At 50.9% G+C, this 25692-nt stretch overlaps 1 protein-coding gene across 21 annotated transcripts in view; it reads right to left on the bottom strand.

Moving 5' to 3' along the window:
* The window catches only part of LOC133352837 (microtubule-actin cross-linking factor 1-like), a 326018-nt gene that overhangs the window by 8018 nt on the left and 292308 nt on the right, over nucleotides 1-25692 (bottom strand). For 12 of the 21 annotated variants that reach the window (XM_061568768.1, XM_061568775.1, XM_061568782.1 and 9 more), the window contains 19 exons: nucleotides 25272-25400; nucleotides 23745-23936; nucleotides 23257-23412; nucleotides 22387-22593; nucleotides 21109-21228; nucleotides 20451-20620; nucleotides 19545-19704; nucleotides 18786-18980; nucleotides 18302-18430; nucleotides 17605-17748; nucleotides 16735-16923; nucleotides 15757-15877; nucleotides 14863-15032; nucleotides 13506-13668; nucleotides 12051-12205; nucleotides 10871-10945; nucleotides 5856-5873; nucleotides 2529-2646; nucleotides 659-727 (listed from right to left, as the gene is read on the bottom strand). In XM_061568768.1, coding sequence (XP_061424752.1) covers nucleotides 659-727; nucleotides 2529-2646; nucleotides 5856-5873; nucleotides 10871-10945; nucleotides 12051-12205; nucleotides 13506-13668; nucleotides 14863-15032; nucleotides 15757-15877; nucleotides 16735-16923; nucleotides 17605-17748; nucleotides 18302-18430; nucleotides 18786-18980; nucleotides 19545-19704; nucleotides 20451-20620; nucleotides 21109-21228; nucleotides 22387-22593; nucleotides 23257-23412; nucleotides 23745-23936; nucleotides 25272-25400 — 2680 coding nt within the window. The remainder of the gene's footprint in view (nucleotides 1-658; nucleotides 728-2528; nucleotides 2647-5855; nucleotides 5874-10870; nucleotides 10946-12050; nucleotides 12206-13505; nucleotides 13669-14862; nucleotides 15033-15756; nucleotides 15878-16734; nucleotides 16924-17604; nucleotides 17749-18301; nucleotides 18431-18785; nucleotides 18981-19544; nucleotides 19705-20450; nucleotides 20621-21108; nucleotides 21229-22386; nucleotides 22594-23256; nucleotides 23413-23744; nucleotides 23937-25271; nucleotides 25401-25692) is intronic. The other 9 variants (XM_061568771.1, XM_061568788.1, XM_061568786.1 and 6 more) reach the window with 3 other exon arrangements.

Below are 25692 nucleotides of genomic sequence, written 5' to 3'. Positions count from 1 at the left end.
GTTATTTCGCAGCGTGAGCCCTTGTTTAGATGATGCAAACAGGAGCCTTAGTCAGTGACGGTTCGGCTCAGCCGGACACAAATGAGCATTGCATTCAGCACCCTCACACACTGTGCTTGATGCTTAAACAGTACAGCCTGCCGTTAGGAGAAAGCAAAACAGTATCCATTTGTTGCCGCTCTCTTATTCAAAGAATGTACGTTACTTCGGAACAATTACATCGTCGACACACGTTGATTAAACAGTTTGCACGAGTACAGCAGGCAGCCGAGTGTTCCTGCTGACATTGCGGAAGCAAACATGGCCAGACCTCAAACGGACATGCCGAAAATGTGCAGCAAGCAGGCCCCCATATTTCCCGCGAATGTCTCCGAATGCGAAAAACAAACAGCCGGCGAAACCATCGCCGCCGTCAAGCTTAAGCAACACGGGGTTTGCGTGCGGCGAGTGAGCGGAGTGCGCGAGTGGGCGAGCGGGCGAGCGAGCGCGTGAGCGTGCGGAGTGCTGGAGAAATGTCCATGGCTGACCGTGGGCACACGAGGGCTTCACAACGAACGAAACATGAAAAACGAGGGGATAAAAAACGGGTAACGGACAATCAGTGCCAAGCCAAGCGTTGAAGCAAGGCACGGAGAAGAGAGGCAGAGAGTCTGCTAACCTATCGCAGCGGGGCTGCTTACTGGGCCGACTATGTCCGAGCGAATCATCCTACTCCCGTAGTGGTGGACTGGCGAGAGACGGAGAGGGAGCGAGGACAGCGAGAGAGACAGAGGGACAAGCGGAGAGGGGAGAGGCAGGGTGAGTAAGACACGGAGGCAACGTCATGGGGAGACACGCGGGGCAGGTGTTATGGGGAACGGGACGGAACAAAAAGAAGATGGCAGGATGAAAACAACGTTTTAGCGATAAGAAAGCGAACTGGCACAAAATTATGGGGAGAGGGGCATTACACGTTCAACTCCACGGTGGGGGGGGGGGGGGGGGGGGTGGAAGTCACAGGAAGAAGCAAATAAACTTTTAACAAAAGAGAGAAAAAGAAACCGATGACATCGACACACGGGTGAACGAACAGTGTTGGCACATTGCGGTAAACAGAGGCGAGAATTCAGGGAGACAGTATCAGCCGGTGACCGGTTCAACGAGGGGGTCAAAAGGTCACAGCTGGCAGTGTCGTATCGCGACACACAAAGCACGGTCGTATGGCAAACTAATTACGTTAAAGACAGCCACTCATGTACCACGCTTAAAGCAAGACGCAACCCAAAAGACAAATGTCTCTTAACAATATTATCCATAAGAGGATTTTTGGGTTAGATCGCGTAAATATAAATGTGTCGTTAAACCCGCCACTACCCGACACAGCCAATTAGTAAGCTTTGTGACGTAAATAGAACATGGGTAGCCAAATGTGGCTGTCCGCTTGATGATTCTAGTTGTAATTACTGGCCAAACGTCGTACTCAGATTGGAAATGTTGTGCATTTGCTCTCCAACACACCGGTGTGCAGTACTAGTAATGAATTACTGATTGGCTGTGTAGGGTAGTGGCGGGTTTAACGACACATTTATATTTACGCGATCTAACCCCCCCTAAAAAACACTACCCCTATTATTAATTAATTTACAACAACAACTAAAAACTAACAATCGCATCCAGTTTGGCAGTACAGTAGCTGCTTGTGGAGTAACACTCAGAGGTGCCCATTTGTCGGGTCAAGTTTTATAATTGTAACATTACGCTGGTCAAAAACAAGGCCCCAATTTTTGTAATACCCTCTCAAGAATTCCAGCGGTAGCAAATTCCAAAACAATACTGAACATTATCCCAAATGCCGTCAAGGACGGTACATGTTTAACTGCCTTCGTAATCACACGCAGGGTAAGAATAAGTTAATGTTCTACACGAAAACCCAAAGGACAACCTAGTGAACATTCATAACTCAAGTTTTATCTTACTTCTCTCGATAAGAACGTGAGTTCAATTCCCAATCAGGGTTCACTCGACTCCATCATCCCACTGGCTTGGGTAGAAATAATACAGCCTCATATTCAGTCACCAGTAGTTTATTTCTGTCAACTAAACCTAACTATTTATTTTAAACTAAGTGGCTTATCATGTGGAAATTTATAGCAGCCAAATACTCTAAACGCATGTTTCTAAATGTGGATGGAAAAACCGGAGGATCCGGAGAAAAATCCACGCGACCACGGGAAGAGAGACACGCAAACTCCAAATATACAGCAGGCGTCAGGGTTGGGATCGAACTCACGACCTCCTGTATGCCAGGCGAGGGAGATAACATCTCGCCACTGTCGCGCCCACTCCCGTCTCCTTGTATCCTTCCAGCAGCCAAGCGGGCACAAATCTTAGCGATCCATCAACCCTTGCCTCCGATGCGCTGGAAGGAGACTCAGGTGCGCGGTGGCGGCGCCACCACCACCACGCCCGGCTCAATCGGTCAACGCCGGCGGTTTGGTCTCGTGGACTCGTACGCGGTGGACCCGGCGAGTGTGAGAGAAGGGGGGCACCTCTGCAGGGGTCGTTCTTGACCAGGAACTCGTCCAGCGCCATCCAGCCGCCCCCCACTCGAACCATGACGGTGCTTCGCAGGATGCGCACGAGACGCAGCTGCTGCGAGTCGCCGAACTGTCGGGACACGCGGACACGCGCGCGCACACGCACACGTGAATACACGCGAGATGCACGTACACGCGTGTGCACTGGGAGGTGTACACAAACCCACACGCGCACGAGATGTACACACATTCGGAAATACAAATGGGTACTTCCTTTAGCAAGAATAAAATGCAGAGGCTTGGAACACAACACACATGCGAACACACGCACACAGACAAACACACGATACATACACGCGTGCATATGCAGAAGTCCACGCATACACGAGACACGTTCGTACTCACAGAGACACACAAACACGAGCCTATATACACGCAGAACATGCACATGATAAACACGTGCACTGGGTGTGCAAATACAAACATACATACAGAAGCACGGTTTTACTATCACGAAATACGATGTCACCGCTCCATCCACACACAAAGAGTGCACACAGACACGAGCACAGGCACAAGGACCAATACACGAGGGTGTCCACTGAAATGCACCCACTAACGCACACATCTGCAGGCACACCGCACGCACACAGGGCGGCGCCTAGGCACGAGTATAGCAATCATGTGCACAGCCAAGCGGATGGGTCCCGTGGCCAGATGATTGAGCAAACGCACTTGTAATCACTCGGCGGTCGCATTGCGTAAATAAGACTTCAGCACGACGCCAGCGTTGGAATGGAAAGGAATCATAGCATTGTGATTTCGTTACATATTACAGCCTTGTTTAGGGCCTAGTCTCACGAGTGTCAGACCAGCGAACGATAACAGGCGAACAGTATAAAGACAATGCACATTCAGGGTATTTATAGCTCGGGGTGAGCAGCTACAAAATGAGATATTTTTTGACAGTATCAAAGTATGCAACATTAAAATAGGTTTTACCATTTCTGGCAATAAAACAGTTGTGTTAAGATGTTCAAATACAAAATGGAAACCTTTTTCAAGGAATAAATCGTATTAATCACGTGTACTTGTGGTGAACATGCAAACAAAACATGCTCTGATCACGTAGGTAGAAATAAAATAAAATAAATCATGTTTCGAAGACAACACAAGCGCCCGTCTTCAGGTGAAAATCACGACAGTTGCGATGTCTGCTGCTCACAGCACGATGTCTGCTCCCTTTCACATTGCAAACTGTCGCGATTTTATTTTATTTTCTACCTACGCGACTTCACCGAAAGAACCAAAGAGTATGGATTCCTGCAGTCACGAAAGCTTCAAATCAAGAATGCTCTGATCATATATGGGCATTGTTTTTTCCAAACTGATTGGCCTACACCAGACAGCCTTCTTTATAGCCTCGTCTCACCAGTGTCAGATCAGAGAATGCCAAAAGGCCATAAAGAAGTCTATCTCTGGTGTAGGCCAATCAGTTTCAAAGACTGCACCCATTATAATCAGAGCAATTTTGTTTGCATGTTTCACCCCAATCACGTGCGGTTAGTGCCGTACTTGATTCGTTGCAAAAGGTTTCTATTCGGTGTTTGAATATCTTAACACAACTCCTGTTTCATTGTCAGAAAAACCTTTCTTACTTTTGGTACTTTGATACTGGCAAAAAGGTCCCATGATATTGCGATACAAGGTTGTGATTTTATGAAAAAATACATTTTTTTATAATTCGTGGTGACTGTAGCGGCCACTAGTGGCTACAGGGGGGGCACAGCAAACCCATAACGTACGGCACACTCGAATCGAAAAATTCCGATTGTTATTGTTTGGCGCGCAATTTCACGCGTGAATTGTGAGCGTAAAAAAATCGGCATTAATCTACGTGCCGTTACACATGTAGTGATCAAGGAGCTTTAGCCAGTAGACAAGATTGTTTAGTGATGCTGCTGCTGCGCTGACAGTAGTACAGAAGCACAATTGACAATTAACAACAAAAACGCATGTGTCAATACCACCGTGCGTGGCCTTAAAATACAACAAATATATTATAGGCGACGCTTCGGGCAATGGCCCATCTTCCTGCGCTATGAAGAAGGGCCAGTGTTATTGACGAATGCATTGGGATTTATTTGCTTTTTCTAGACGGTAAATCAGCCATCGATTTCAATATTGATCAAAAGGCAACCACTTCAGACTGCATCAAATCACCGTGCACTGTCTTTTAACTGGTGATTGATAAGTGTTGGTCGTAAAGCAATGAACAAAACAAAAATAATGTTACATTTAAGTCCATCAAGCCCAGGGCCTTGTTTCCCAACACAGTGTTCAGGGGAGGGCTTTTACCGACAGCAGCAGCAGGCAACCCGGCAGCATTTGCTGAACATGCCACAGTCTGCTGACGATGGACGCTCGCAGAAGTTTACGAGACTTGTACGTGGAGCAAGATGGAATAATTTATACATTAACGTCTAAAATAACGACGCACTCCCAATCAGTTCATAACGACCGAGTGAGTGGACGCATTGCTCGGACAATTTAAAAATGTCTTTTTCTGGAATTCCAATTGGAGCGGCGGGTGCAGAGGTTTTGGCGGCGCGCTATGAACCCGGCCGCCTGAATCCGATGCCAGGCCACGGTCAACAACAGCAGCAGGTGATATCGGAACCAGTCTCCGTGCGCCATCCTTCACCAATCCACTACTAGATGAAGACCCCCCTGTGGCGTTTCGATCAAGGTGGTGGGGACTGGCGGAGTTGTTTGACTGCACTATGCCAGGTCGGTGAAGGGAACCGGGGCAGATATCACGCGCCGCTGACGTTCGGTGTGTGACCGGGAATCGAACTCAGGCTGTTGTGTTCATGGCGCAGTGCGCTAACCACTGCAGGAGCGCTCCCCCCACCCTGCACCACAACTAAATATAATTTAATAGAAGGACTTAAATATCTTTTTTTGTTTTAATCGGCAATAAAAAAACCAGACACTTGTCAATCTTGCTAGATTTGAAGATTTCGTGACTGCAAGGATCTCTTTGGTTCTTTCGGTAAAGTCACGTAGGTAAAAAATAATAAAAGTAAAAAAAGAAAAACGAAATAAAGAATAAAACAAATGAATGTATTTTTAAAAATATTTTTTTCTTTTTATTAAAATTTTATAAATATTTTATTTTTATTTTGTAAATGTATTATTTTTTACCTACGTGACTTTACCGAAAGAACCAAAGAGTACTTGTCAATCTATCCACTTGTTTGTTCACGCATCGATTCATTGAGATGTCAGCTCGTGCCAGTGGTTGCGTGAGCACTGAGACAGTGCCGAGCTGTATACCTGATTCCCCAGGAAAAACTTTACAGGGGTTAACGTCCAGGGCGATGCAAGAGAGGAGACAGACACAACAAGGGAGAGCATGTGTGTTAGTAATCGCGTTCAGACATCGCGCCGCACGTAAAAAAACACAGCACTGCACTTAGTCGATTGCCGCTCAGCGCAACAACGTCAACGTTCATTTAAAAAGACGGTCACCACATTGTGCGCTTTCAGATGTGCTTCTGTGGCCGTCTGGAACGCTCTTCCTTCCAATATTAGGAAGCGAGTGGCTATATGCACTTTTAAATCATCTCGACTGAAAACTCATTTCTTTAGAACTGCTTTTTTGTGTTTAGTTTGTTGTCCTTCGTCCGCACCTACGATTAGCATGGTTGGCAGCATACATAAATAAAAAAAAACGCTGTGAATGTTTTTAATAAAAAATATAAAACGCCGCAAAATCAACGCAAAAACATACACGCGAGTTACGTGAATGTATACGCGGCAATGTAAGTGTTGTACACCGGATGTGAGCAGCGGGAAAAGTACACAACTTGCGGTTTTACGTGTGGAGATGGTATTTGGTACGAATGGCACGCGCTCATTTAAACGTCGGCATTTGAAAAATAGAAGCTCATCGAACAAAACAGCCGAGCAACTGTGTTGGCAGGAGTGCGCAAGCAGACAAATGGATAATACATATTTAAAAAACTCTCTCCACATTTGTCGTGAACGCTGTCTTGCAACTGCAAAGTATACAGCAGCCTGATGATGATTGTGGCAATGGGACTTCTTATGTGGACATAACTTGGAATAAAAAGAAACAGAGAACCCTGAAGAAGAACCATTGCCCGGAACATCAGCTGACTGTCCAGTATATTGTTTTACTTTTATACAGGGTGCTTCAAAAAAATATTAACACTTATATGGGACTATCGTTTTGAATGGAAAATAACGGATAATGCTACGCTGTAACGTGATAACAAATGTATGTTAATAGCTTTAAAAAGTCAACTGTTCGCCATCATTGTCAACACATGCCTGGAATCTTCTCCAGGTGGTCTCCAGAGCCCAGAGGTACATTTCCTCTGGTATTGTTGCCAATTCTAAAAAGTGTTACATTTTTTTGGAAGCACCCTGTATATGATAATTGTACAGCCCCTTTTGTAAATCCACTGCTGGATGATCAATGCCTCCCCCACGCCATTGTCGGTCGCGAAGGCTGTTTACTTTAAACTATTTAAAAGCTATAAACTATTTCAATTTTACCAGGTAAGGCCCTCTGAGCTATAAAGCACTTTTTCAGAAGTGACCTGGCCACAAATGACAGCTCAACAAAGTGCCTTATCATAACGTGGAAATGTTTCGCAGTAGTCAAATTGTCTAAACACGTGACGTTGATTCTTAATGTGGAGGGAAACACCGGAGGACCCAGAGAAAATCCACACGATCACGGGAGAGAGAGACATGAAAACTCCAAATATACAGGTGTCAGGGTCGGGACGGAACCCACGACCTCCTGTATACCAGGCGAGGGAATTAACATTTCGACATCGTGGCGCCCCTGAGCATACTTCACTACGCTGCTCAGCGTGGGTTGGTGATGGTGAGGTCCAGGGCCTGTTCAGTAAACACTCACCTCTGATGTTAGCCGTGGTCGGATATCAAACTCAGATTTCTGTACTCTTAACTTTAAAAGCAGTCCACCACCACTCCACTTTTCTGTTCGAAGACAGTGTCAACGACGAATGTGGTGGATGTTTCATTTCAATTTGAAGCTTTTGCGAAGCTACTATTCTGGGTAGGCTGCAAGAAACACTAAAAAAGCTACAAAAAAAACCGTTATATTAATAACAATGATATCAAAATAAATCTTAAATGTTGCGGGAAAAATTATGAGATGCAGACGGAGTAAGGAGAAACTCAACACAGGTAAGCCGAAAGGTTACAGGAATACCGTGGGAGGATAGCAATAGGTAAGCACGCAGAGCGAATCCGATTAATATGCAGACTGCATCGGGTAAAAAAAAAAGTCATTATGTTCTACTGTAGATCATTATGGGTAAGTTTATGATTGTGGCACGGTCATTTTTAGTAAAATTCGCTGCCAAGGTGGGGGAGGGGAAACGATATTTCACTGAAAGGTCACAGAATAAGGAGTATCAGCGCCCTCCCTTCCACCCCCTGCCCCCCGCCAATATAACATGGAGCCATTTCCAAGATTTTTGCGGCCTGATTCAATTGCATTATTCCGTGACCTCTATGACCTCCGTGCAAAACCCATAGCCTTAATCATGGGCAATGAAACCAAATAATTAAATAAACATACTTCGGTCAGTCTCTCATCAGCCTAATTGCCTTCCTGTCCAATATTACCCAGCAGCCTTTGTTTAACCGAGTCAACTCTGGAGCAGTTTTGACTTCCCGGGGTCTAATCAGCAGAGTTGGGCTTTTGCTTTTTTTTTTATCTTAATCAAATGTCGCTGGGTTGCCAGATGTTATTGGCAAGAGCATTCTACATTCTAGATGGGTACTCTGTTCACTCCGCTGCTGGATGAAGGTCTCCCTATGCCATGCATTTCACGGGGGTTATTTTACAAAACTTTACCAGGATGGCGAGTGTGGGGTTGTCTCTCCACGTAGAATATCTATGTTTGTAGCCCATCAGCCTCTTGCACCTCTACAGCGATGCTGCACCGAGGTTGGACAGTGACATCATTGAAGGAAGCAGGCCTGAGATGACCTTTTGATGACTACGCATGGCCATAATCGAAATTCAGGGTGAAGGGTCAATCGATGGGTGGCATAAAACACCTTCAGTGAGGTTTCCCCCCCCCTCCCCTTAAGTGGCAAATGAGAGGGGGAAAAAAAGACTCAAATTGAGATGCGAGACAAAGAAAGAACTGGCGCTTATGTCGCAGACACATGCCTGGCCTGTGTCCTCTGTCGTCTGACACGGGGTTTGAAGCTTGGTTCGTGAGCAAAAAGAAAGTCACCCTAAAGCGGCCTCTCGTCACTTCGGTACGGATAAAGGGAAATAGTGCTGCCCCCCCACAATGTGAATAAGAGGGCACTGTAAGGAAACTCGGGAGGTAGTTCTACGATATCCGCTTCTGCGTGCTGTTCTCTAACACGAAGAAGGGGTCGCGCTGCTCTGCTGGAGATCCGAACGGTTGTCTCACGGCCGTGACGCCGACAGCACGGTCGGGATGAGATTCCTGGAATAATGACGACAACAAAACTCTTGGCTGAAACACAGCTGTGGCGCGATGGGCCTTAGAGTCTTTTTTTTCTCTCTCATTGATGAAGATTTCGTGCGCGTGTCAGACAGCCAAGGGGACGCACGAGCCCTCGGTAAATAAAATCGCGAAACACGAGCCATCCGTAGTTTTTTTGCGTGTGGGGGAGTCCAATCTTAAAAAGACGTTTTCATGCAGCCAGTTGCCCGGCCTTTCCCCCTTCGAGGGCCCTGTCCCAGAACGTGCGAGCCAAGGCCTCGCGTTGCCAATTCCGCGTTGCCGACGAGCGCCGATGAAGTGGAGGGAGAGGGGGGGGGGGACAAAGAAATGGCAAAACGCAGGGGAAGGAAGAGGTGCTGATGGAGGTGGCGGCACATCACACAGTTCGTGTTTGATGTGGGGAGCCTCAAGCACTTTGCTCATTCCTCCAGACATCAGAATTAGAATGTGTATTCATGCTGGGGGAATCTGAGGAGCTATAAAGCTCTTTTTCACGTAATATTTTTTTAATATACAACTGGAATCAACTTGACATGCAAGTTAATCCACAGCACCAAGAGGGCTCCTGGTAGATATGCAAGTTGTTCCGTTAGAATAATTCATACCTTGGAAGCGTTTGCATAAAGCGTGTGCACGAATGGGATGTGTATTTTGTTCGGCCAGAGAGAACTCAAGACGGCTGGGATAGTCTCGTTTGTAAGAGAAAAGCACGTGATCCAGCACTCTGGGGGCATTAGGTCGGCAGACCCCGTAGATCTGTCATGTGGCCACGAAAATGGAAGTACAGCTAGTGGGCTCGTGAACCTGTGTGTGTTTTGTTTTTTTCGACACGCGCCTTAAAGGAATTTGGCAAACGTCGCGATGCAGGAGGACTATTCTGGCAAAGGGTCTCAAGCGACGCTGCACGGCATTTTACAGTTTTACGAAGAACGTCGGGCCAACGAATCGAACTTTGGCACGTTTAATGTGGTGTAGTCGTTGTTGTTAAATATGACTGTAAGAACGATGCATCTAGGGCTCGGCTTGGAGGCAGTGCTGCGTGAATGTGTGATGTCCCCCTCCATGAGGGCTCACTGACTTTTCGGATCAAGACCAGCTTGATCGCTCCCGACTTACCATGCACATTTTAAGCGGCAGGAGATTAGAATGGTTTTTTTTCAAGATGTTAAAATCGAGACGGCAGTGAAGAAAGAAAAGAGAAGAAAAAAAATATAAATGAGCAAGTAAGTAAAGCATTGCGAACTCAACAAACGAATGATCGGCATGCAAACGGTTTGACAAATATGAAAACACCGGACATAAAAAGTTATGGAAAACCGTGCGAGGGAAAGTGTTAAAATCGGCAAAACTCGAGACGTTGTCCTGTGCGGGGAAAAAAAAAAACACTTGACAACAACACTCGTAAAATGTACTAATATTTTAAGATAATCCATTATTGCTGCATTGGAACGCCGTGCAATCCACATGTGGTGGTTGTCACTGCATTACCTCCCCCACAATTGACTGCAACAATTAGCTTATTTTAGCAGGTAAAGGCCCCACTGAGCTACGCAGCGCTTTTTCAGAAGCGACCTGGCCACAAATGATAGCTCAACGAAGTGGCTTATCGTCGCGTGGAAATAATTCTCAACAGCCAAATGCTCTGAACGCACGTTTTGTGTATCGCGTAGGAGCCTCCCGTCTGGCACCAAGCGTGCGTGCGAGTCGGAGCGAGAGGCAATGGGAGACAGATGCAGTGGCTCACTCACTCACTCACCGGGCCCCGCCAGCGGAATCCGCGCTGCGGCGTAAACTTACCCGGTACTTGTTGTCTCCGATCTGCTCCACTTGGAAGCGCTTGGGACACCGGCACTTGGACACCTGCCTCGTCACCTGCAGGGAGACAAGGACGCAAGAAAAACAATGACGTCATCGTCATCGTCATCGATCCACTGCTGGTTTATGACCCCTCCAAGTCACCAGCATCCTTCACGGTCCTGCGATACGACAATCCGTCCGGCATCTGCGAACGAGCCGATCTCATAGCTCGTTCCTTTGGCTGCCATTCAGTAGTTATTTTCGCCGATCAGCGATCATTCGTAAATGTACATTTGCGAAAGACGAAAAAAATCTGTACATGTCAACCAATACGCGAGGCGGCTCAACAACGGAGCGATAACAACGATAAACTGCGGTTACAACAATGTTCACGCGTTTGCTGCTTGGTCACGGAATCCTGCATAAAGCAAAAAAAATAATACAGAGCGGTCAGATGCTCCTACATTGTCCTCGGCTTGTATTTTCAAGCTGTACCGCTTTGCTGTTCAGCACGGCGTCCAGTGTTTTTTTTTTTGGCTACATGCCGAAACGTCGGGCGTCATGCCGTACAACAGGCCGGTTACAACCCCCCGAAAATATTGCGATTGGTCCCTGAACACCACCAGGTGGTATGTTAGTGGCGCTTATGGGGCGCCACGGTGGCGAGATGTTAACTACCTCGCCTGGTATTCAGCAGATCGTGGACTCGAATCCGGTCCTGACGCCTGCTGTGTATTTGCGTGTCTCTCTCCCCGTGGTCACGTGGATTTTTCTCTGGGTCTTCCGTTTTTTTCCCTTCGCATTTAGAATCTAGATTCTTTGGTTCTTTCGGCAAAGTCACGTAGATAGAAAAAAATAAAAGTAAATAAAATAAAAACTACGACGTTTCGATCACAACACAAGCGATCGTCCTGATGACGTGACTTTACCGAAAGAACCAAAGAAAATGAATTCCTGCAGTCACGAAAGCTTTAAGTCAAAATTTATAATCTACGTGCGTTTAGATTACTTGTCTGCTATAAATGTCCACGTGATGATGACAAAGCCGCTCCCGTTGAGCTATCATTTACGATGACCAGGCCGCTTCTGAAAGAAGAGCTGCCTAGCTCAGTGAGCCTTACACCTGGCAAAGTAAAAAAAAATATTGAAAAAAAGTTTCTAGTTTAACGAGGAGCCTTACCTCATCCTCAATCTTGTCGGCGTCGGTGAGCGGGCGGTAGGCGTCCTTGTTGGGGTGCAGAGCGGCGACGAACTCGTAGTAATCCATGCAGCCGTCGCCGTCCTGGTCGAAGACGTCGGCCACCGCGCTCATCTCCAGGCGGTTCGTCGGAAATTCTTCGTTGACGGCGGCGGGGGGCGGACAGGACAACAGGCGCACACGCAGACGCACACGCACACGCAGACGCACACGCAGACGCACACGCACACGCAGACGCACACGCACACGCAGACGCAGACGCAGACACGCGCAAAGAAGAGGCACGCGCAACGGAGGCAAAGAGCACCGACGTACAAACACGCACGCGCCGTACGAAGACGCGTGTACGGACACACAAGTACAAAGAGACGAGAAGGCAAGGACACGCGTACGGACACGCGTATGGACACGCGTACAGAGAGACACACACACACACACACGAAGAGAGACACGTGTTCGGAAACACACACACACAAGTACAGAGACACACATGCAGGGATGTTAACAATGAAGAATAGATACGTGGACATAAATAGCGCGCGTTTGATAAATGTTGGGAACACGTTAAAGCTTGGGCCACACCGTAAACCTGATTTGCTTGTGTTCGGTTTGAAGGAAGGGTCTTGCTCTCCTGCTGCTCAGCAGGTGTGCGAAGGTATTCTGTGTAATCATTAAAGCCTCCTTTGGTCACACATCATGTGCTCTGGGAACCTTTGAACTGTACCCTTTTGCCAAGTTTTAAATGATTCCACAAAAAATAAACCTGTAAAACGTGTCAAAAGCCGATACAGTGCTGATCTCCTGTTTACAGGCCCCTGCCAGTGGTGGACATTCCACATTCCTACGCTGGGGACAGGGAATCCCAGAACACAACCACTATTGAATGCCTACAAAGCAGTTACTCATTTCATCGACCAAGGAAGCAGGTAGAGTTGAGTCGACCCCCCCCCCTCCACCTGGGACGTGTAAGGCGAGCGCTCAAACCACAGTAGCTCCGGCAAAAACAAAATGTTTGTGCTGGCAGTGCTGAGTCAGTGTCCGGAATCTAACATTGGTATGGAACGAGCCACTGTTTCCATACAGCAGTGGTGATGGTATTGGTGGTTGTGTTTATGGCGGTGGTGGTGGCTGCGGTGGCAGTGGCTGTCACAGTGGTGGTGGTGGCAGAGATGACAGCAATGCAGAGGGTGGTGACAGTGGTAGTGGCGGTGATGGTGGCAGCGGTGGCATCAGTGATGATGGTGGTGGCGGTCATGATGATGACATCGGCGGTGGAGATTGCGATGACGGCGGGAGTGATAGCGGTGGCCGAGGCTGTGGACGGGCCTTGGTTGTGGTGGTGGTAGTGGTGGTTGCAGTAGTTGCAGTGGTGGTTGTGGTGATGATGGCCGGTGGTGGTGGTGTTGGTAGTGCCGTGTGAAGCGGCAGGGGCCTCACTGGAAGACAGGATGCCCTCCATGAACTCCTGCCGCGTGATTCGCCCGTCCTGGTCCTTGTCGATGCGGCGGAAGAAGTCCATGACGCGCGACTTCTTGTGGTTCATCCAGCGCATGTAGCGCTTTCGCCACACGTCAAAGTCAAAGCTGGCAAATTCCTTCAGCTGGAGCACAGCACAGCGGGAGATTTGGGCGGCTTTTAGTGTCTGTGTTACGTTGATCCACAGGTTACAGGTTGCAATCTTTTCCCCTGAATTTTAAACAATAAAAAAGGCCTGGGGTGCATCTTATAATCCAGTCACCTGGGTGTGAATGTCCAAATCTGTACAGCATAATTGATACTGGGCACAACTTTGGAGTGCATCGTACTTTCTGGAGGGTCTAATAATTCAGAGAAAATAGTAAAAAAAAAATTCCTCCAGTTTTGTCAAGAGGCGAAGAATTAATTTGGATCGCTCATCGAGCGATGCAGCTATTTGTGTTCGAGAACCATCCGCAGAAGTGGATACCAATGTACGACCTCCAGGTACACCTTCAATAAACATTTACCCCCATGCAGTAGGGGGCAGCACTTTCTTACCTGCTCTGCTATACATCACAATGCATGAGAGTCAAACTAAGATATCTATTTCTCAGAGCTAATATTAGGCAAATTAAGGGATGACAACCAACATTATATATATTTTTTTGCATGTGCGGTTGTTGGCGACCAGGCTGAGACTCCCAGTTAAATCACCACCGTGACGTGGCCAGGCGGCTGCCTGGATTCGAACCCAGGTTCTCAACGGTGCCAGCTCAACGGCAAGTGAGCGGTGACGTCACATCTGTGATGTCACCCTCATATCGGCAGCGTTACGCAGTGTGCCTACTGACGTCACGCATCCCCCCCCCACCCACCGCGTAGGCCGTGTATTAATTCAAGACAAGAATCCAAGTCCCGGGCGAAGCCGGGTAGTAAAGCTAGTGGTTAATGTGCCTAACTCGCCAAGAATGGGGCGCCACGGTGGCTAGGAGATGTTAACTACTTCGCCTGGAATACAGGAGGTCGTGGGTTCGATCCCGACCCTGACGCCTGCTGTATATTTGGAGTTTGCGTGTCTCTCTCTCACCGTGGTCGCGTGGATTTTTCTCCGGCTCCTCCGGTTTTCGCCTCCACATTTAGAAACGTGCGTTTAGAGTATTCAGCTCCAATACATTTCCGTTTAAAACGCCTCGCCGTTGACATATCATTGCCGGCCAGGTCGCTTCTGAAAAAGAGCCATTTAGCTCAGTGGGCCTTCTTACCTGGTAAAATAAAATAAAATTGTTGAGCATAGCAATGCCCTTCCGCACGCACACGCCGGCGCTCGCCCGCTCACCTCGGTGAGCCGGTCCAGCTCGTCCTGAAGCTTCCTCTGCCGGTCCCAGGCCATGAGCCACACCTGGCGCCACTTGTTGAACAACAGGTTGACGCGGGGGTTCTGAGCGTCCAGGGGAGAGGGCCCCAGGGTGGGACCCGGAGACGGTCCGGCCATGCCAACTCTTTTCTCTGTTCGACGCGCGGACAGGGGGGAGAAAGGGGACGATTCATTTGCACATCTTCTTGTCGTTCGCTGTCGCCGGTCGTATTCGTGTTTGCCACCGCGTCGGTTGCGAGTGAGACGAACTTGTCGATGTGCTGCCCGCGCAGCTTTCTATTCACACGCGATGCTTTGCATGGATTTGCATTTCATGTGAAGAGCATTGCAAGCAATAAATGATTATGACAGATTAATCGTGATGTGTAAGCCACAGGGTGCCGTGGATGACGATGACGACGATATTCTACGAATGAGAACATAAATGACCACGATGACAATCACATCAAAAACCTCTTCATTTGTCTTCAATGGCCCTTTGGTGGTGTGCGTGGAATTCCTGAACCTTACACAGAACCTCGCATGATGCCGGCCAACACTACGCTCGACAGGAGTGACACACAGCTCAGTTCAAACTTTCCTCAACCAACGCAGCGTGTGAGTGGGTGGAGCGGTGGTGCAATGGTGAGTGCACTACGCTATGAGCCCAGGTACCTGAGTTCAAATTCCCGAGCCAGGGCTAACGTCGGCGAATGGAAGGGTCATTGAGTGAGCAATCGGATGGGTGGTTGAGTGAGTCAATGGGTGGGTGGTTGAGTGAATGGGTGGATTGCTTGAGTGAGCGGATGGCTCGTTGAGTGAGCGAGCGAGCGAGTGGCGGGGATGAGCAGGACGGAAGATGGCCGGTGGACTCACTGCCGCGCGTCCGGTCGAGCGTGGGGATGTGCGAGTGCGCCTCGGTTGGCTGCTTCCTCTTGAACGTCTTGGTCAGCTTGTCCACGTCCGGCTGCTTCTGCGTCATCTCCTCCATGAACGCCTTGAGCCGGCAAGGGGACAGGGGAAGGGATGCTTTGAATTGGCATGGCGGGGTGACGTCGATTCTATCGGCCGAGAGGATCACGTCGCGTCCAGTGTCCCAACGGGGATTATCGAGTGGAGGAAACCCCCTGAGCTGCGTACACTTTCAAACTCTCCGGAACTAAGAGTGCCGTTGTAAACACGAATTCAACCCCTAAATGACAACATCAATATATACACGTCCCAGCCATAACGTGCTGCGTCCACCTAGCGGACCCATGACTGCTTAACCCCACCAAATCTTCACCATAAGCTAACCGCATGCTCATTCCATCAGGGTGTCGGGGTCCAAATTTGCCAAATTCGAAAATGACCCACATTATTACTCAATTGGGATGTCACGCAGCAGCAATCATTGCCCCCCGACTGGCAGACTAATGCCCCAGGTCACTCTTGGTCTCATTGGGTTCTCACCACGTGCTCTCTACATCCTCACCACGTGCTCACCGCACCCTCACCACGTGCTCACCACACCCTCACCACGTGCTCACCACACCCTCACCACGTGCTCACCACACCCTCACCACGTGCTCACCACACCCTCACCACGTGCTCACCACACCCTCACCACGTGCTCACCACACCCTCACCACGTGCTCACCACACCCTCACCACGTGCTCACCACACCCTCACCACGTGCTCACCACACCCTCACCACGTGCTCACCACACCCTCACCACGTGCTCACCATTTTCCCACCACGCACTCGCCAGACCCTCAGCCACAGGCTCGCCATGTTTTGACCGTGCGCTCACCCACCGCAACCCTCACCAACGCGGCCTTCACACCGCGCGGCCCTTGACCACGCGGCTCACCTGGTGCTCAGCGATGAGCGTCTTGACCTGGTCGAGGTCTTGGGGCACGGGCTGTGCCTCGCGGCCCGCGAGCGTCTCCTCGGCGCGCTGCAGCCACGACAGCAGGCCGTCCATCAGCTGTGCGTTCTGCAGCAGCTCCTCCAGGAACGTCTCCAGCCGCTGCTGGTGCTGCTTGGCCCAGGCCATCACCTGCACGCGCGACGATCGATCGATCAATAATCGATTAACGGTACACGTATACGCCGTTCGGTTTTCGGGTTCCGTTCCCATGACGTGCGTGTATGTCATGGCAACGGAACCGGGAGAAAAAGTTAAATATAATAATGTTCTCGGTACCGAGGCTGTGCCACAAGGCCACGCAGGAGGGCGTGTGGCGGTCGCGTCGCTACGGTTCTGTGCGGTGATTACGATGTTTTTAAGAACAACGGCGCGACGCTTCTCTGAATAAAGTGAACGTTCGCGCGTTCCGACATTCAGCGGCGAAACGGGACAACCCACACTGCAAATTGCAGTCGTCTCGGATCGGGCGAGGGTTAATTAATTAACGATTACGTTCACTTGCGACGTCTAGATCATTCGCTCCTCGCTCTCGAAGGGGGAGGATGACTCAGAGGCGCGAGGAGGAACCAGTTTCACTTGTTGTCCTTCCCCCCGCACCGCTGATTGGCACGGTCGGCTACGTGCGGTGCGAACGAAAGCTCAACATGCACGCGCACGTGCGGACGAGCGGAGAAGGCGGCAAGCCAACGGGCTGCGGGCGACCCGTTGACCTCGGGCGTGCGTTTGTCTACGGGAGTATCTCGTGAGCGACACGGAAGCCGATGGGGGGGTGGGGAGGGTGGGGGGGCGGAGGCCGGTGGGGTGCTGCACCTCCTCGAAGCGGGCGCGGATGATGGTGAGCCAGTGCTTGATTGTGGTGACGGCGTCCGGGTGGCTGAGCCCCAGGATGGCCTCCCCCATCGCCGTGGCCCGGTTCAGCTCCGCCAGTCGCTCCTCCAGCTTCTTCATGAACTCCTGCGGCAATGGGGGGGACGGCGTCAGGGGGTGGGGGCGGGGAGAGAGAGCGATGGGGTGGGCGTTCTCCGGTGACTGATGTAACCGCTGGCCGTATGTGCAGTGCTATCGACAAATGCGTTGAGATTTTGCGTGTTGTGCTTCTGCATCACTGCCAGGGCTAAATTAAAACTAAACAAATTTTTTTTGTCTTACCAGGTAAGGCCCACTGAGCTGTGCAGCTCTTTTTCAGAAGCGACTTGGCCACAAAATGATAGCTCAACCAAGTGGCTTATCACGTGGAAATGTATAGCAGGCAAATACTCTGAAACGCAATATCAGGATTATTGTGCTGTCATTCTGATCCATTCGGCTGCTTGTCTGTATGTATGTTGAACTTCTTTCGGACCGCACGTAGCCAACCTTGCTGATCAATCTATATGATTTAAAAGTGCCATCCTAATATCGGTGATCGGTGCGGCGACCGTCTTTCAGCTGACCGATGGAATTATTGGAAATCCCATTTGGGCGGGGATAGGGGTGAGTGGTGGGGTGGAGGGGGGGTTGGCATCACCTTGTGCGTCTCGATGAGGGTGCAGAGGGCCTCCTCGTCGTCCGGCAGCGTCCCGTGGAAGCGCAGCGTCTGCTCGGCCTCCGCCAGCCACTCGAGCAGCGAGTGGACGGCCGCGTGGAACTCCTCCGCCTTGGGGGTGGGGGGCGCGAGAGCGAGCGAGCACGGGGCACGCGCGCGTGTAAACACGGGGCACGAGCCACGTACGTAGCATGGCGTGGCGTGGTGTGACGTCGTGTTATGGTGCGGCACAGTGTGGCGCGGCGTGACGCGATACGGCACAGTCCGGCGTGGCGTAGCGCGGTGTGCCGCGGCGTGGTGGCGACATGGCGTGTTGCGGGACAACAGCGTGGCAAAGTGCGGCGCGGGTGTGGCGCGGTGTAGCACGGCGTGGTATGGCGCGGTGTAGCACGACGTGGGTGTAGTGGGGCGGCCCCGGCGCAGGTGTGACGCGGGTGTGACACGGGTGTGACGCGGCACGGGGCACCTGCTTGAGCGCCACCTCGAGGCGCGCCTGCTTCGTGACGGACAGGCGGCACACGCTGTCCCAGCGGGCGCCCAGCTCCGCCATCTGCACCTTGACCCAGGTGGCGTCGTCCCGCGACGACTCGGCCAGGTCGCGTGCCGAGCGGCGCAGGGCGGCCACGCCACCGCTCCGCTTGCCCAGCTCTTTCTGGAACACCTGCGGCGGTGCGGCGGGGGGGGGCGAGATACAACAACACAGCACGAAAGAAGTTCAACGTACGTACGTATGGCGCAACGTGGATTCCCACCGTCCGTGGTTCTCTTACGTGGGTCACTCCGATTTAATTTAAAATCGCGTCTCAACACGGACAGCGGCGTAGAGACGCTATACGGAAGCATTGGGCTTGTTACGTTTCCAAAGAGACGCAGCCCAATATCTCTATGCCAGTTTCTACGTGAGCCAATGAGTGTCTGTGCGAGTAATCACAATACAGTTACGTATACGGCAGCGGCCGTGCCTCTCCGGGACAAGTTCAAAACTTCAGAGGTGTAGCCCGCAAGCAACGTTACATCACTTCCTATGATCTCAGTTCCTGCCGAGCCAATTCCTTCCATTCTAGATTTGAAGCTTTCGTGACTGCAAGGATTCATTACTCTTAGTTTTTTCGGTAAAGTCACGTAGGTGATTTCATTTTTTGCCTACGTGACTTTACCTTCCATGTCGACCCCCCACCCCGCCCACCCCCGCCGCGCCCCACCCCCGGCCCGCACCCTTGCCCACCTTGTGCGAGTCGATGAGGTTGAGCACGAGGTCCAGGTCCCCGTGAACGGGCTGGTCCTCCGCGAGCTGCGGCTCCACGCGGTACAGCCAGTCGACAAGCGCCTGCAGGGCGTCGGCAAACTGCCCCGAGAAAAGCAGAGCCTCCTCCAGCTTGTTTTGCCTGTGAGAGGGAGGGGGGGGGCACGGGGGGGCGCGGGGGAGGTCATGTGGGCATTACTAAACTAGACGGGTGACGATAATATCAATGATGATCATCTTTATGATGATGATAACACTATTCATCTTCTTGGTTCTTTCGGTAAAGTCACGTAGAATGGAATAAAAAAAATAAAAGATAATAATATATTATTATATTATAATATTATCATATTATTTGATTATATAGATTTTTATTATTTTATTATTTCCATTCTACGTGACTTTACCGAAAGAACCAAGAAGATGAATCCCTACAGTCACGAAAGCTTTAAATCGAAAGAAAACACTATTTTAAACTATTTTTAATATTACCACTGAGCTATATAGCTGTTTTTTTCAGAACGACCTGTTCACAGATGATAGCTCAACGAAGTGGCGTATCATCACGTGGAAATGTTTCGCAGTAGCCAAATTGTCTAAACGCGAGACGTTGATTCTTAATGTGGAGGGAAAAACCGGAGGACCCAGAGAAAAATCCACGCGACCACAGAGAAGAGAGACATGCAAACTCCAAATATACAGGTGTCAGGGTCGGGATGGAACCCACGACGTCCTGTATACCAGGTGAGGGAGTTAACATCTCGCCACCGTGGCTGGCACCTCCTCCCAGAGCGCCCGCAACTAAGTAAAAATGCGATGATTGCAGTCCCTTATCTACAGCACGTAACCTACCCCTGGCGGTGTGTCACGGGCGGCGCTTTCGCTCACCTCTCCACGGACTTGCCGCACACGGTGTCCCAGCGGTCGCGCAGCTCGCTCAGCATGTCGTCCAGCCGCTGCTTGTCGTCCTCCTGGGTGGCGCGCTCGCGCATCAGCCTGCCGCCGCGCGCCGTCCCGTCGTACGACGGCTGCTTCCCGCCCAGCGCCCTCTGGAACTCCTGCAGCGCCCGCGATCGGATGCAAGGGTTAAACGACGCGTTCGCCGCGACGCTTTTTCCGAGGCGTTTGTTTGTTCTTCGGTGTTCGTTTGGCGGAAGTGACGTCGCCGCATGCCGGGCCGCGTGGCGAGATGCGTGGTGGCGTCGCGGAGAGGCGAGGTGCACACGTGGTGAGTGACATCGTTGCCTTGGCCGGAGAGGCTTGTACATTTAGCGCTGGACGTTGATATTTCTATATTTTTTGCAACCCTTTGGCTGGATTTTTATCGGGTAAGTCGTGCATAGGAATGCAACCCTAGACTAAAATGTAAGTTACCCTGGACTAAAATGTAATCAAACTAGAAGTGGATACATTCTGTAAATTATTTTATGATTTTTTCCATAATTTCATCAACAAAAATATTTCACTCTAACATCTCATCGAATCCAAACGCTTGATAACATTTTAAAATTCATCATCCGGATCCGGCTGTGCCACCTCTGCCCACCTTGTGCTTGGAGAGTTGGCACTTGATTTTGCCGGGGTCGTTGGCGATGTCCAGCTCCGTGTCCAGGTTCCGCTCCGCCTCTTCCAGCCAGCCCATCAGCCCACTCCACGACTCGTGAAACTGAAAGTCGCGCAACCATCGAATTACAACGATCAATTACGGCCATCGTGCAGCCCCCGGCTCAGAAGATCAGCAGGCACTGTGAGATGTTTACTACCTCGCCAAGTACACAGGAGATCGTGGGTTCGATCCTGACCCTGATGCCTGTATATTTGGAGTTTGCATGTCTCTCTCCTCCGTGGTCGCGTGGATTTTTTTCCAGGCCCTCCGGTTTTTTTCCCTCCACATTTAGAGACACACGTTTAGAGTAGTTGGCTGCTACTATCAATTTTCCAAAAATAATTAGCCACTTTATTAGGACATCATTTGTGTGGCCAGGTCACTTTTGAAAAAAAAAGCGATATTGTTCAGTGGGCCGTACCTGGTCAAACACTTATATACTTGCGTCAATTGCACCACTGCCACATGCAGCAGAAAGAGGAATCATTTCAAGTGGGTGCAGTGTTTTTAAGCGTTGAAAATACTTAGTTAGAAATAATAACACTGATGCGAAAAGGAGGTAGGATTGTAAGACGAAAGAGATAATTTTCAACGGCGTATGAATACCTTTACGCACTGTTTAACTTTGAAGTGTTGTTTATTACCATTTGCCTGCATTGTCGACAATGTACATTGTATTTGTCTGCGATCACTTCCTCACTGAGTGATTAAGTGATTCTGTTCGTATTTTATTACCTAAAATTCCTGTTTGTTCCGGCTGCTCAAGACACACTGTGTGAGAGATGCGGTATAAATAATAAATGATGCTGATAATGCTAATGGTGCATGTACACGCACGAAAAGTCAGCGATTTCCTGTTCAAATCAGCATTGAGGCGGTGCCCATCTCCGAGTCAGTCGTGGAAATTCCACATTCGTATGGCAGGTGACGAGTCCATGCATACGACAATTGCTGTTCACTTCCCAACAAAGTCCAGTGCAAGCGGAGACCTCCAACACATCGACCGTGGCGGGACGACGGGGGGTGGAAGGGGGTAGGCGCAGGATTTGAACTCACAACTATTCTCATTTGCGAGCCCCGCTCGCTGTCTCTCTCACGCCAAGCCACTAGGCCGGTCTGAAGTGGCCGGCTACAGACGAGGCCGGTAATGGCCGGGGCCGGCTACAGAGCTTCACCGAACCCCCCGCGGCGATGTCGACCCGCGGGCGGCGCCGTCACCTGCTTGGCGCGCTTGCGCGCGTCCTCGAGCGCGCGGCTGCGCTCGAGGGAGCGCTGCGCGACCTTGTCCCAGCGCGCCGACACGCTGAGCAGGAGGTTGCGGATGAGGGCGCCGTCCTGCTTGGGCGCGGCGAGCTTGAGCTGCGCGCCGGCTCGCTCCAGCTCCACCAGCGCCTCGCGCCGCCCGTTCAGCTCCGTCACGAAAATCTGGGGGAGCGGCGGCGTAAGTCGGGAGAAGTTAAATAAGAAACGTGAGTGACGACGACGACGATGAATTCGTGTGGTCGATGGGGAGCAGCTGTTATAGATTCAGCTCGAAGTGATTTAGCCATTCACAGATGCTTTGTCTGAGACTTGGTGAATTGCTGATACGCTCATTTGCTCACCCTTCACCCACCTATTCACCCACCCACAAACTTATCCACCCACTCAACCACGCACTCAGCCACTCACTCATCCACCCACCCACCCATCTACTCATTCACCAACTACCTTCACATTTTTTTTATTATACCTTCACATTTTTATTTGGAGCAGAGCAAAAGTTCTACGCTCCCTGGTTTGGTGTCTGTAGCCGCAGTCGCACTATTTTCCACTTGCGGAATAATTGTGATGATGATTAGAATGAGTACTCACTGCAAAAAGTAGGCAACAGCTAGCAGGCAGAGACCACACTCTTCCCACTAATCATCCTTCTCGCCTTAACGCTTAGAGACAACAACCAACAGCGCCTTCTGCTCTCATTGGCCCAATGATAAAACGGATGGCACTGCTCAGGCGATAACCATCCGCCACCCATCGCTCGCAGGAAACGAGCAACCCTCCGTCCAGCGCGAGCTGACAGGCTCCACCCATCCGTGCGGGCCCCACCTTGTGCTCGTCGACCTGGAAGAGCGCCGTGTCGAGCACGAGGCTCGGGGCGGTGGCCGTGCCGATGGCTCGCTCGGCCGCCGTGAGCCACACGATGAACTCCTGCAGAGAGTTGTGGAACTCCGTCGCCGACGAGACCGCCTCCTCCAGCTTTGCCTGGTCCACGGCGCGGAGAAAGACGTCACGAGAGAGAGAGAGAGAGAGGGTAAGATGGTGAGGCTGGTGATGGTGATGATGAGGCCAATGATGACAATGGTGAAACTAATGACGATGACCCTGATGATGGAGATGATGGTGACGATGAACGGTGCTAACAATATGCCCCGTTACGCACGTACGGTGTTTTGAGCAGTGCCGGGCCCATTTCTACCACGGCATATGTATAGAGAGATCTATTCACGAATGTAGAAAGACACACGCGGACAAACACACGCACACGATACGCAGGCAAGGCGCGCCGGTGCCTGCCCGCGCGCACGAGCCCGCACCTTCCTATCGTTGAGCTTGGCGCGCACGCAGTCCCAGCGCTGCTGCAAGGCGCGCAGCCCCTGCTGGGCGCCGTTGCACGACGACGGCGGCGGCGGCGCGGCCCCCTCCTCGCCGGTGTCCTGCAGCTGCCGCCCGCGCTCCAGCAGGTCGTAGTATGGAGCCTCGCGCGCCTCCATCTCCCGGCACAGCTCCTGGAGGCGAGCCCCGTCACGCACACCACGTCACCGCGCGCACGGCCGCCATTCACTGCTAAGTGGCGGTGACGTCACCACGGCGCTTTTGTGCAGGGCTGCGTGAACTTCAAGGCCACGTGAAGTGTCGAACGGTGGTCACGGGACAGAGCCAGGTGCCACGCGTCGACTGACTGAGATGACTGGCAGATGTAGCACCTGTGCCCCCTACTGTGCCAACTTGCTGTGTTTTAGCCGCCCGGCACTCTGGTCATTATTCCGCAGAGACAAGGCAAAGATCCCCCGTATAGCCTTCACATAGTGTTATGGCAAGTGCTGTTAGCGAGCACCTATGAGGGCCGGCACGACAAACAAGGGGGTGGGTGGCCAGCACCACTACGTTCGGCCGCCTTTGTCTCCCCAGTGGTGATATTTACACACCGCACCAGGCACTCATTTGAAGATGAGTCGACCTAGGGGAGGCCCAGGACCAATTCAGATAATCGTCACTTGTGTTGGCCAATGGCGGAGCCAGGATTTTAAGGTAATGGAGGTGGGGGGCAACCCCTCCAGCAATGAAAAATGATAGAGGAGTTGTTAGTAAGTAAGGAGTTGTCCCTTGCTGTGTGTATATTCGGAACTCTCGCAGAGCAGTGCATCAACCAATGTTAGAGGACGGCCTGCAGAATGAGATGCCGATCACACACGAATCGTGTGTGATTGGCATCGCGCTCGCTGAAGGTGAATGCCTTTAGGGAAGTCGTGTACTGTATATGCAACTGCGCACAAATCTGTGAGTCACTTATAACTGCTTTGCCGTTACTTATTGCCGATTATGGACTCAGACTATTGTCCTATCATCTCATAGAGTCCCTGGCACATAATAATATTCTATACAGTGGCAGTGGGGGTCGCAAAATGCCGATTTTATTACTAATAAACCCCAATGATCATTGGGGAGGCACGTGCCACCCCACCCCCCCCCCCCCCACTGTTGGTGGTGAACGGTAATCGAACTTGGGTCGCCAGGTTCGTAGCGCAGCACACCAACTCATGCTACCGCTCCCCACTCCCAACAGCGCTTACACACACACACACAAAGATCCCCTGTTTAGCGTTAACACACACAAAGACAAGTGCTGTTCACGAGCGCCTGTGAAGGCCAGCACGGCACACACGAGGGGGGTGGGTGGCCAGCACCACGCCCGGCCACCGTTGTCACTCACACACACACACGCACACACACGTACACACACATACACACGCACACACACGCGCACACACGTATACACGCGCACACACGTACATACGCACACACACATACCCACGTACACACACGTACACACGCGCGTTTACCAGGTGGGCGTTGAGCTGCTCGCGCGCTGTCTCCGGCAGGCCCCCCGGGGGGCGCGCCATCGCCATCTGACCATCCAGGCGTGCCAGCCACGACATGAGGCCTTGCACCTCTCCCTGAAAGCCTTGGGCCTGTGGAGGCAGAAGGGAAGTTGTGGGGGAGTGGTGGTGGGGGGGGGGGGGCAACGATTGATTCAGATGATGGTTTCATTCTTCGATATATTTCACTCGACGTGACACCCTCGGACTATAACAACATCTCCCTGCTTCTCCAATGTGATCACGTGAAAAAGTCTGTCATCTAGCAGCGGCATCTAAAAATATAAACGTACAAATATTATGTTTTTTTACGACCGAAATTGCACTCACCTATGTTACAGCATTATAAAAAGTCTCGTTACTTATTTCAATGGCCTTGTCTACA

The sequence above is a fragment of the Lethenteron reissneri genome, chromosome 42 (assembly GCF_015708825.2).
Source record: "Lethenteron reissneri isolate LAM-NWPU_2019-01 chromosome 42, ASM1570882v1, whole genome shotgun sequence".
NCBI lineage: Eukaryota > Metazoa > Chordata > Hyperoartia > Petromyzontiformes > Petromyzontidae > Lethenteron > Lethenteron reissneri.
The sequence above is the reverse complement of the archived record's forward strand: the minus strand, read 5'-3'. Positions and strand labels throughout refer to the sequence as shown.